The sequence below is a fragment of the Colossoma macropomum genome, unplaced genomic scaffold (assembly GCF_904425465.1).
Source record: "Colossoma macropomum unplaced genomic scaffold, Colossoma_macropomum, whole genome shotgun sequence".
NCBI classification, from domain to species: domain Eukaryota; kingdom Metazoa; phylum Chordata; class Actinopteri; order Characiformes; family Serrasalmidae; genus Colossoma; species Colossoma macropomum.
Window position 1 is genome coordinate 30622573 of NW_023494804.1, and position 13147 is coordinate 30635719.

Genomic DNA, 13147 nt, shown 5'->3' on the forward strand with positions numbered 1-13147 from the left:
CTGCATTCAGTACCATTACAGAGCGGCAGTTTAATAAAGATACTGTCCAAAATTACACTATTTCAAGAATATTACACTCAGAAAGTGGGATAGGATTATATAACGGAGGGAACGCAGTGATCCACACTCATGTCTGTGTGATGTGTATTGTCTGTGTGGTGTTTATGTAGATGTGGCCGTGTGGTTAATGAGGCACAGAGAACCTGTTGATGTGATTGTTTTTCCTCTGGTTTTATATTAAGCTTATTTCATTGAATAGTCCTTACACTCCTCAATCCGTGTAGATGTCCATAATAGATTATCACCTTATTACATAAACCTTAAGTTAGGTTGTTATTTGCCAGCTTTTTGTTCGAAAAAGTGCCTGCTGCACCATTTAAGGTGGAACGGGAAAACGAAGCTGGCGGCTTCAGCTTCGTCCTTCTGTGTATTAAGATTAGAAGTGATTGACACATTGATGGCTTTGCTGATGTGTCTGATTGTGTTTCTCACGATAAACTCGGTTTTTTAACGTCAGGTGCAGACTGAATACTTTCCTGCTGGTCTGGACGGCTAATTATCACTATCAATTATTAAAGTAATAAAAGGTACCGAGAGCAGATCCGTGCAGCCTGGATTAATCTGTGTCTGAGGATTATAACTAAACAGATTTGGTGAAAATCGGATGAGTAATAAGGAAGTTGTGGCTGATTTAATCCTGAGACTCATCGTTTCTCAATACAAGTGAACCTGTTCACAAGCGGATCTTGACCGCTCCAACATGGCGGATGCGCAGACGTATCGCCTCAGATGGAAAACAGCAGACGACCCAGCATCTCGGTATGGGTATCTATGGTTGAGACCAGCACTTTCCATTCGCCCTGGGCTGCTCTGCGGCGGCGCCGGCGGGTTCTGTCTCTTTCTCTCTGGGTTCTGGTTCAAACTGTTATGGTTCTACGACCTCCTCGAAGTCCTTCTCATACTCTGCCATCTTCCAAAACAGGTAAGAAAACCGTAAAAATTACCTGTAAACAGAAGCTGCTGCCGGCGTTAACTGTGTTGAGCGGCTGTAGCTACAGGCTAATAACAACAGAAGCACGTTAACTTAGCTCGCGCATTGATCTAAATTGAGATGCGGTTTTGAGAGGAAACACTGAACTAATCCTGGAGTAAAACTTTATACAAAAATTCGTTTTAGGCCGAAACTTTATAACAAAACTCGCACAAAACAGCGTCTCCGGTATCAGGCCGTGCATTCATAACCATTTTGTGTAATAACGGGGTGTAGCTGTTGGAGACATCACGCCAGTTGCATTGAGCGCATGCGCCGACACTTGCTTTGGTTTGTCTTGGCGAGTTTTAGGGTAACGTAGGAGTGGATTGATCTGGAGCATTTGATCAAAATCATCGTTTATAAATGCTTAAACATTTTTAATGTAAAAGAATGCAGTCATATCCTGAACACAGAGCAGCATAAAACATTTTAACACTGCTGTTATATTTTTAAGAGCTTTTAAACTCGAGCTATAGGAGTTTAAAACGCGCCTCATGTACGTTCATGACGTCAGTAAGCGCGAACAGCCAATGAGCGGCTCCGCTGAAACTGTGGGTATAAATCAGTCAGACCCTTCTCGAAAGGCGCATTTCGCACCGAACCACTCAAGGATTTTGTTCACATCTAAACCACTGAATGATTAAGTAATTTTGCAAAATCCCCCCAAAACACAGTAAGAAGGACGAAACTAAAGTGTTTTGGGGGGGTTACTTTATTTTCATGTGTATTAAGATTAGAAGTGATTCACACATTGATGGATTTGCTGATGTGTGTGAGATTGTTATGCTACCGAGAGCAGATCCGTGCAGCCTGGATTAATCTGTGTTTGAGGATTATAACAAAACAGATGTGGTGAAAATCGGTTGAGTAATAAGGAAGTTGTGGCTGATTTAACCCTGAGACTCTTCGTCTCTTAGTACAAGTGAATTTGTTCACAAGCGGAACTTGACCTCTCCAACATGGCGGACGCGCAGACGTATCGCCTCAGATAGAGAACAGACAACGCGGCATCTAGGTATGGATATCTGTGGTTAGAACGCACACTATGTTGCAGTGCATGCTGGCGACTGTAGTGTATCTCAGGCTGAAATGGGCTGCCAAGAATAGAAAATTAAAATAATTTGGAGGGCTGAATAGGACTGTGTCACGGGCCTGACTTGGCCTGTGGGTCTTGCGTCCGACACGTGGGTTTTAAAGCATGTTTAATACTGCCTTACTCCAGAACCAGGATGGGAAAAAAAACTACTATTACAGAAATGTTATTAAAACGTCTCCCTTTCTTTGCTGATTTCGACAGAATGATTCCTCTCCAGTTCCCATTAACCTCTTCAACTCCTTGAGACCACCGGTGGTTCCAAAACACACTGCATTCTGCATTCTAAAGGTGGGGGTCGTATGAGAGCTGTAACTGTCTTCTTTCCAGTCAAATAGATGGGTGATGTAATTTTAAACCCTTATAATAAAAGAAGCTGAACTCATTTTTTGTCTACTGAAAGTCGACCCATTTTTCCACAAATCTGGGCTATAAACTATAAACAGATGGCGTCTCTTCAGTGATCTGCTCTGTACAAATTATTTTTATAAAAAAATACAAAGAGCGTCTAAGATTTTTAGCTTTCAGCAGTAAATTTTAAGCATATAGCAATATGTGTGATCATAAAACACGTTCTGTTAATTTCAGGGAAGCTTTTACAAAAAAATATACATTTATTTCATGCAGTTACTGAATAATTTGCCTTACGATTTAGTCATGTAAATTCAGATGGACAAAGCAAAATATACCCTGGAGAATAAGATGTTAAAATGAGCTGACTGCACGTAACACTTGCTGAATACTCATAAGCCTAGCTAACCTTGACTTGACCTAAGCATGTACTTCATTAAAGTGTTATGATTCAGGTACATGTAATGACAGATTCGCCCGATAAGTCTTTATTCTGACATGACACTTGACGGAGCACCAAACAAAATCACTTCACAAAAGCCGTAAAAGTATTTACAAAGTGAAAAACTCTACACTAAGACTTTTCCCTAAGGAAAACTGTGCAATCTCTCCTGGCATGCACACGTTTCTGAAGACAAAACGACTGACCCGCATGAGAGGAGCTCCCTTTCGAACTTTATACAAACGCGTTTTTGTCTTAAATTCCTTTGTTAATAAATAGTTCTAATAATTAACCGTAAATACAACAATGCATGCTTGGCAGTTTTGACCGACACGTAGAACAGTTTCTCAAATAAAAACTATACTCAACGCATGTTGGTGCATCTTGACAATACAAATGATGTAGAGGCAAGTCGGTATACAGTAGAAAGCGAAACATCTCAAAAAGTAAAGGGCCTAATGGTCTCACTGACATCGATCAACACTCGAGTACATTGACATTTACCAGCTCAGCTTATTAGTTTCGTGTTGACTATATGGCAGCTAAACGTCAGCATGAGTCTATGTGTGTGTGTGCATGTCGGTGCACATTCTGATATGTTTCAGTTCAGTGTTGGGTACTGGACCAGTGACGAATGGGCTCATAAGCGCACAGGCTTTTAGCTTTTCAACCAAAGGACAGTTACAAAAAGCAGTGACCTCCGCAGCGTCTCTTAGTCACAGATGTTCATCAGTTCGTTCAGAACGTTCTTGAGCAGTACAGCAGAAAGGCGTCCAGTTCAATGATCCTTCATTGCACGTTTCCCAGTCGACAATATACAGAGCAGAAGTTCCTACGAGCTTTGGCGTTTCCTTTCCAAAAAAAATGCAGCATTATTCTCAGTAGCAAACAGGACTTCCTCTTCCTTTGTGATGTTTGATCTAGAAAACTCAACGTAGTGCAATTATACAGTTTTAAAAAAACGTGACTGAGTGACTTAATCCGAAGTGTCGCACAGTAGCAGTTCCGTTTCTCCAGTATTGCTGCACATCTGAGAACCTGAAGACATGCTCACTCTCAGGTGCCCCTTCCTGTTCAACAAAGTCAAGGACACTCCGAGTTTCTCTAAGTAGGGCGTAAGTTTGTGGGATAGAGCCTTTACAGGGCAGCAGCACTCCCAGACAGCGCACTGGTTATGGCCTGGAGCAGGGGGAAGCAGGGAGGGAACACGGGGCCGGGGCTGGAACAGGAGAGGCTGGGTGTCTAAGGGGGAATCCAGTGGTCGGGGGGTCCAGGCCAGGGCTGGTCCGGGGGGCTGCAGGCCTCCTGTCAGAGACTTACAGCGGACGCGCTGGAGTCCGGGAGGCCGGATGAGACCACCCGGTACCCCTGGGCGCGGCGGATCATGTCCCGGATCTCTCCGTTGAGCTCCATAAGCTTGGTGCAGATCTGCGAGGGATCCTGGCTGGAGCCCACCAGGGCAAACGTGCTGGTCTGGCCCAGAGACTGGTGTCTGAAGTAAATGTTCAGTAGTGTCTGCACCTCGTCCTCTGAATTCCCACCGAAGATGTCATTTGGCCACAGCCGTCTACAGGAACAAAGCAGAAAAACATGAGCCAGCAAATTAAATCTCAGGGTAAGTATGTTTATATGAGCACATGAGAAACCTTTCTAATCTATTCATGATGCAAACTGAAGCCCAAACCCAACGCAACTTTGAGGCCCAACCAAATTAGGTCTGACTGGTGCTGCTTAATTTGAAAGTTTGAAAATCATAGGTCAAAGTACTATTGAAAGCCATGTATTCCAAAAACCTCATATCTCCGAAATAGTAACTTTACAGGAGAAGGAAAAAAGCATTCTTAACATCGAATGGAAGTTCATTGATTTAGATTTTTTTTAAAGTATTTTGGACATTTATTCCATTCATCCTGAAATTTTTAGCATGTTGTAAATGGCAGCTCTGGCACAGCTGGCAAAATTCTGTGAAAAGGTACAAACCGACAAAAATGGAGATACAGTTATGTCTCTCTCTCTCTCTCTCTCTATATATATATATATATATATATATATATATATATCGCTGCTGTCGAAAGATAACCTTGTATCTTCATTTTTGTCATTTTCCAGTTTTTAACATATTTGGAAATGTCTGTCGTCCTTCACATTGTGTGTAAATTTCATGATGAATGGACCAAAAGAAACGTCCCAAAATTACATGGAAAAAACTCTGGTTCCATTGACTTACATTAAAAGGAAAGTACGTTTTTTCCTTCTCCTGTAAAGTTACCATTTTGGAGACACGAGGTACGAGGTTTTCTTCCAACAACAGCGACACACACACACAGACACACACACAACGGCCACTTAATGAAGTACATCTACATTGCATATGCACTTACTGTCCATTTTATCAACTTCACTTACCAAATAGGTGCACTTCCACAATTACAGACTGTAGTCCATCTGTTTTTACCCTGTTCTTCAAAGGTGAGGGCCCCCATAGGACCACCACAGAGCAGGTATTGTTTGGATGGTGGATCATTCTCAGCACTGCAGTGACACTGAAGTTGTGGTGGCGTGTTAGTGTGTGTTGTGCGAACATTAACACACCACGACCACGTCAAAGTCACTGCAGTGCTGAGAACACTACCATCTAAACCATAACTGCTCTGTGGTGGTCCTGACCACTGAAGAACAGGGTAAGAGGGGGCTAACAAAGTATGCAGAGAAACAGGTGGACTACAGTCTGTACACATACATTACACACAAGTTTAGGCTTATCATCATCAGTTTTCTGTACCAGAAGGAACCAATATTGACTGTCTGTATCTTTAAGCACACACAGTACTTAGTCTCCCTCTAGTGGTCAGATAACAAATTACAGTTTCCATCTGTAAAGATCTCAAAAGCCTTTCATAAATGGTGAAGCAGCAGCACTCCAGAGAAACTCTGGATCCCTGGGTGTTTTCATTTTAAAGCAGCAAACGTTCCTGACCTGCACTGCCGGATGTGGCGGATCGCTGTGGCATATTGATTGTTCCTCAGACACTCCAGGACTGCCTGCACTGCTGCCTCTGAGGTGGAGAAGCTAGGCTGGGTGCCAGGCCGCTTCTGCAGATCCTGGTCACCGGCTGCTCCAGTTGCTGCCAACTTCAGGCTGACCTTCAGCTCTCCCAGCTCACGTGACATGTTCAACAACTGCAAGGCAACACAAGAAGTGATGTGGTTTATCCATCATGGACTATTTGTTGCATGATGCGCAAAGGGTAATGAAGTAGAACTACTCATTAACTATCCATCATGTTCACTGATATAAAAATATAAACATATAAAAAACACTATAACTGTAGCAAAATTTAAAACTAACACTGGTACTGAATAATTTGTGGAAAATCTATTGCAATATAAAATTTTTCCAACTGGTATTGCATAGCTAGAGTGTTGAACACAGTGTACCAGAGTGACGATTCACAAGCACTGCTTTTTTTAGCTTAAATATTCTCTCTTAAAACTTATCATCTGTTAAATAATGTAGGACATAATTAAAATTGTAGCTCTTGCGATTCGAAAACTGCAGTCTTTCAAACTATGATTTCAAAATAAAAAATATTTTTTATTGTATTTTTATTCCACTGGCAGATATTTTTGCCTGTTTCAGCAAACATTTCTCGAAATGAGCAAAATGATCGGCCAGTGGAATAAAATAATGAATAAAAAATAATCATTTTTATAGGGAAATCAAAGTTTGAAAGAAATCGTGAAATAAAATGACTTAAAACAAATAAAAATGTCTAGAAATATGCTTCATAATCTTATAATATTTTTAGAACAATAATAAGAAAAGTTAGTTACATTAACTCTATTTACATAGATTTTATTTGCCAAAAAACAATTATACTATAAGGTATAATTGTGTATTGTTTATACCTCAGTCAAACTGTTTTATTTAATTTGTATGATAATTTGTATTTTTGTTTCCGGAGCCAAACTAGTCCATGAGGTATATAACTAGAGCTTTGAAGACATTTTAAATATAAAATATCAGAAATAAATGAAAATAAATTGCATAAAACCTAAAAAATAAGTGTACCACTAGCTAATACTGAGATTTAGAAAAGTCTACAGTTCCTTCCCCCACAATACACACCTCTGGCACTGAGCTGATGCTGCCGACTTTCGTGATCAGTTTACAGTAGCACTGAAAAAGCAGCAGGAGCTGGAAGTGCAGTTTGTACATACGCTGACACAGCTCCAGTTGCTGTGGAGGACAGATGAAAAGCAGACATGAGGCTTGATGATAAATACACATATATTAAAACAGATAATGTACAGAGACACAAAAAGCTCCACAGTTCATATATTTTGGACAAAACTGTACAAATTGAACCACTTATGGTTGTGTTTGCACATTATACTGTCTACATCATTGTTTCAGACTTACAGCCAGTGTTTCCATTTGCTGCATGGCAAGCAAGACAAGAAAGAGTTGAGAGAGGAAAAACACAAGGTTAATAAAAGAGCATGCAAACAGTGAGACAGAACTCGTCCTCCTAGTGTAGCATTTCCACAGAGTACAGAAATCCTATCCCTACCATTAGTGGATCAGCAGTAATCAGATTGAGCCGGGGGTTTGATTATATGTTCATGCAGAAGATGAATGATAGAGCTAAGTGAGGAGAGGATGAGGGAGGGTGAGGGCACATAATGCATACAACAGAAGAAAGAGGGAACGTGTTTGTGGGCGGCTGCCTATAGGTTAGCTTTACATGAAGTACAAACGCTACAGCACTGTAGTGCAGCAGCATTTATAATAATAATAATAATAATTTTCATTTATATAGCACTGTTCATGCCGGTGGCATCTCAAAGTGCTTTACAGACAGGAGATAAAGCTTAACAGTAATACAAGAAATTATAAGTATTAATTTAGAATCATAAAAAAATGACAGATCAAATTAAAGATAAACACCACGAGATGTAGAGTTTTAATTAAATGCTGAGTTAAAGAGATTCGTTTTTAGATGTTTGTTAAAAGTGAGCTCTGAGCTTGACTAATAAAAGGTGAACTGAGCTCCACAGTTTAGAAGCAGAATAACTGAGAGAGTCTCTCCATGTTTTCTGTATTTTACTGAAGGTGTTTGTAGTTTAGTATCTGCAGATCTAAGATCATAAACAGACAGACACTCTGTGATGTAAGCGATGCTTTATGGTCATTTAGAGCTTTAAAAACTAGTAGCAGAACTTTAAAATCTATCCTGAACGATACAGGTAATTTGCCTAATTGTGGTTTGTGGATTTCTGTCTTTTTCATGTTTCTATCACAGTGATTTACAGTCGCAGTCCTGAGAGATCCATGCACATTTTTCATGTTCCCTGCTCTCACTTACTCAAAAGTGTGCTGAGTAGGTCTCCAGAACAGGGACTGATAAACACTGTAGACCAGAGGTCTTCAAGTCTGGACCTTGAATTCAGTTTTCAGTCAAGGATTTTGTAATCACTAGTAGTTCACTGAACTGCTGATGTAGCTGATAGGTCATCTGGTGTCACACCTATGGATATTGTCAAAATCCAGGAACGGAAACTGGATTTAAGATCCGGATTTGAAGACCTCTGCTGTAGACTGTCAATATATGGTATTATTTAGCACAGCAATGTTGGAAGCTGTTTAAACTGTTCCTAATCAATTGTATTTCATTGTACGACTGACATTAAATATGGCTTTAACTATAGTATTGTGCAAAATCAGAGACCAGGTAATCGTTTTTAGGTAATTACCAGTCAAAATGGCAATTAAGTAAACTTTTTTGTAAGGAAAAATGAATTGAAATATGATATTTTTTGCCATTTTTAGTTTGTCCACTCTTAATACAGCTTCCAATCTTTTTGCAAGATTCGCTGTCAGTGTTGAGAAGAAATCTGCTGAACTAAAACACATTCAACGATGCCATGGTCTGGACTCCGGGGTGGTCAGTCCATTGTTCTGAGAACACCAACAGCTTATTTGTTAGATTTGCAAATTTTGAAATTTTGTCAATTTGACAGCTACACATCCTTTCAGACCCACAGCACTGAGTCGTCTTCTCACAGTGGAAGGATGGACAGAAACACCTGTGGATGTTTTCAGATCTGAAGCAGCTTGATTTTCTCCTCTCTCTCAGAGGTGAAAGCTGTACGTTCTGTTCATCTGATGGGGCAGTGTGTCTACCAGGTCTTGCATGGTTGTTAGGAGTACAATTTTCTAAATATCCTTTACTAATTGTTCACTTTCAGAAACGTCTGTTTTTCCACTTTATTTTTCCTTTCCTATCTAATCTCCTATCTCCGGAAAAATAAACAACTTGTACGTGACGGCCGTTTTGACTAAAGAACATTAAATAAATGAAAAGATGGTCTCTGACTTTTGCAAAGTACTATATATGGTGTATATATTTTCTGTGTATTGTTCCATTGTTCTTACTGCCGTGTTATTCAATGCATTTTTTGATTTACTGCTGACTACAATTTACTTTTTGTACATGGCTAATAAAGAATTCTCAATCACAGGTTGAACATCCAGTAAGTGCCTTGTTTGCTCTCAAAGCAAATGCCGTGCTGCCATAGAAGCACATTGCAGAAGAAGTGGCCATGGAAGAGACATATTGGATCACACACTCTGCCTTTCTATTCAAGTTTCATTAATTTGTAAAAGCCCTTTGAGTTTAAAGGGACATGAAGAAAGTGAAAGTGCATCAAAATCAGCAACAGTCACTCACAGAGCTAGCAGCAATTGGTCAGGAGCAGGAAAGAAAGAGAGACAGCATGTAATGTAATGAATTTTCATTCTGGTAGTGTGAACCTATTATCTCCACACAAGACTGATGTTAACAACGTGGTTTTAAGTTAGGATGCATGGACAGGTTAAAGTGCATAGAATGAAAGTCTACACTAAAGTTTTGTCAGTTGTAGGTAAATATAACCCTATGGGCCCTTTTATGAGTCTAGTGGAGTTTTGAGTAAGTTTGGGCTGCAAAGTGGGGTGTATAAAGGTATTTCTGCAAACCTTCTCCTCCGTGTCTCCAGGCTGACAGGTGATCACCCCATCATCGGGGCATCTGGGGAATGTGGCCTTACAGTTCTGCAACCACTGTAGGGAGTCAGATACATGCAGGTCAGAGTGGTTTCAAAGCAAAGAGCTTCACAGTTCATTGAGCTATCAGCACCTTCATCCTATGGTTTCAGTGACATGATTTTTCTGTTGTGGACACCACATTTGGGACCAAATTTCTGGCTTCGCTGCTCCGCATGGATGTAAATAGAGGTGAAAGATGGCTAAAATCACTCTTTTTACTTTGGAAGAGAAAAAAACGTTACCTCGACAAAGTCGATAAAATAGGCTGCAATCCTTATAAAGTTTCCCCCTGAACTCCTGGTTCCACTTAAACTGGCGGAAAAGCTACCAAATTTGCGTTTCCTGATATATTTATCTCATACTCGGCCCCCCTCTCAGAGCATTTAAAAGCACAGAAGCCCCCTGGCTCTTCACGCCAGGGTGGGAAAGGATCCCATGGTGTTACATAAAGGGGAGAAAACACTCGTCATCATAGGAGGGTAACGACATCAGCTAATTAACACAGATGTGAACAATGCTGGCCTTTAGATAACCTTAGCTGATGTTAACAGCCGAGAGATGAACAGTCACCCCCTAACGGAGCTGCAGACAGCCGGTATAACTTTACTCTCTGTTTCTGGAGATTTAAATGACGTTTGAATGGAGAAACATAAACGTTAAATATCAGACTGAATGTCATGGATCGGAAAACTACGTCGTGTTTCGACAGATGTGATTCTGTAAGTTTGTTAGTGTAGTTAGTGCAGAGTTCAGCTCCAGTCCTGAAACCCCTGCACTTCAAGCCTGGAGTGAAAACACTGAATTAAAGGTCTGTGTGTCTCTCGTTATTCTCGGCACAGCAAATTGAAGGCGTCGTGCAGCGCAGTCACTCTCTGATACGGTCCTCAAAATGGCAGCGACTACACAGTGTGACGTCACGCGAAACGTGAGAATACAGACAAGTGTGTGCCTGAGATCAAAGATGTAACTTACTGAGACGGCTGCTTCCTCTCTGTTGTTGTATGTGTCCAGATACTCCTGCAACTCCAATACACTGAACTTCATCATCTCCAACAGCCCATAGGACATGATCTGCAGGGCAAAGGAGGAGAGGAAGAGACAAAATTTAGCAAAGGCTTACTGCATTCTTTAATATATTTACAAACAAGTACATAAAGACTTATTAACTAAAATTCAATTCTATAGATTGCCCACTCCATTCTATACACAGTCATTCATGTACACGATATAAGAAACATATCGTTGCTGTCCAAAGAAAAACAAGTATGTGCAAAATAGTAACTTTACAGGAGAAGGCAAAACGCTCCTACTTTTCAATGCAAGTTTAATGTAAAGAAATTTTATTCCAAGTGATTTTAGAGCATTTCTACTGGTCCATTCTTCATGAAATTTTCATGCAACGTACAGGACAGCTGGTGTGTTGAAACAGAGAAAAATAAAAATCAACAAAAATGGAGATACATGTTTTTCTTTGGAGAGCGACTATAAGGAGGAACACTTATTTGGATTATTCACCCAGAATGTGCCGTAACTTATAAGAGTAAAATAAAATCTGGACATATGTGCCCCTATCCTGATTCCACTGGAGGAGTAAAATGGTGATGGTGAGAGCATGGCACTGTTAACAAAATGAAATGGAAATTCCCTCCAAATTTGGACGGGGGATTCCCGCAAGGGAGATTAGCTGAGGTAGTCAACAGTGAACGAAAATGTCAGCTTTATGAGCTTCACCAGTTCACGATGCATGAACAGACACAATAATAGAACACGCAATCACATTCTGTAAGGTAAAAAACATTTTTACTTTGCTCTTTGCTCACCGTATCAGCATCCACAAACAGCGTGGGGCAGTCTGAACACGTCTTCAGCATTTGAGACGACCTCACAAACTTTGCACCGATTCCCCTCAGGCTGTCTCCAAGGTAACCAGCAGCATCAGTGGTCAGGGAACAAAACTTATTCTGGATGTTCTGAAGAGAGAGATAATGTATATAAAACATCATGAATTATAAATGTTAAACATTTTTCCTTTCCAAATTAATGATGAATCATCAGTCCAATCTATTTTGTCAAAGTCTTTATCAGCTCCACTTACTATATAGGTGCACTTTGTAGTTCTACAGTTACAGACTGTAGTCCATCTGTTTCTCTGATACTTTGTTAGCCCCCTTTTACCCTGTTCTTCAGTGGTCAGGACCCCCATGGACCCTCACAGAGCAGGTACTATTTGGGTGGTGGATCATTCTCAGCACTGCAGTAACACTGATGTGGTGGTGATGTGTGTGTGTTGTGCTGGTACGAGTGGATCAGACACAGCAGTGCTGCTGGAGTTTTTAAACACTGTGTCCACTCACTGTCCACTCTATTAGACACTCCTACCTTGTCCGTCCACCTTGTAGATGTAAAGTCAGAGACGATAGCTCATCTGCTGCTGCACAGTTTGTGTTGGTCATCCTCTAGTCCTTCATCAGTGGTCACAGGACGCCGCCCACAGGACGCTGTTGGCTGGATATTTCTGGTTGGTGGACTATTCTCAGTCCAGCAGCGACACGGAGGTGTTTAAAAACTCCAGCAGCACTGCTGTGTCTGATCCACTCAGACCACAGTCTACAGACTACAGTCTGTAACTGTAGAACTACAAAGTGCACCTATACAGTAAGTGGAGCTGATAAAATGGACAATGAGCGTAGAAACGAGGAGGTGGTCATAATGTTATGCCTGATTGGTGTATGTATTGTATATAAGTAGTTTATGTGGTGTGAGATGTATAAGCGTATGAACTGGTAAAGTAGGGGGGGTCACAGTACCTGGAACAGGGAGTAGAAGATGCGGAAGGTGTAAACAGCACACGACCCGTCCGTGTCACACACCAGCTGGTTGATGTGCATGCGCCACGCCTCCTCAGCATCGTCACACACCGTTGGCTGGAAGGCAGCCAAGATGGCAGAGAAGAACGGAGAGGGGGGTGGAGGAAAGCCTAGCTCGTCCAAATCATCTCTGTCCTCCCCAAAAGTGTAGCTATGGCAACAAGCAAAAGAGAGGAGCTCACTTTTTTTGTTCATGTAATTGGTCACTATGGCAACAGCATTTTATATCTATATCTACCCAAAGAATAATGACCAAAGTGAGAAGAAGTAT

At 40.9% G+C, this 13147-nt stretch overlaps 1 protein-coding gene across 1 annotated transcript in view; it reads right to left on the reverse strand.

The window, feature by feature from the left end:
* Positions 1–2949: 2949 nt before the first annotated feature.
* fryb (furry homolog b (Drosophila)) overlaps positions 2950–13147 on the reverse strand; it is a 99077-nt gene continuing 88879 nt past the window's right edge. Inside the window, 8 exon segments of the mRNA XM_036594564.1 lie at positions 2950–4486; positions 5897–6099; positions 7049–7159; positions 7343–7360; positions 9941–10024; positions 10982–11080; positions 11830–11979; positions 12817–13027. Coding sequence (XP_036450457.1) covers positions 4228–4486; positions 5897–6099; positions 7049–7159; positions 7343–7360; positions 9941–10024; positions 10982–11080; positions 11830–11979; positions 12817–13027 — 1135 coding nt within the window. The 3' untranslated portion in view covers positions 2950–4227.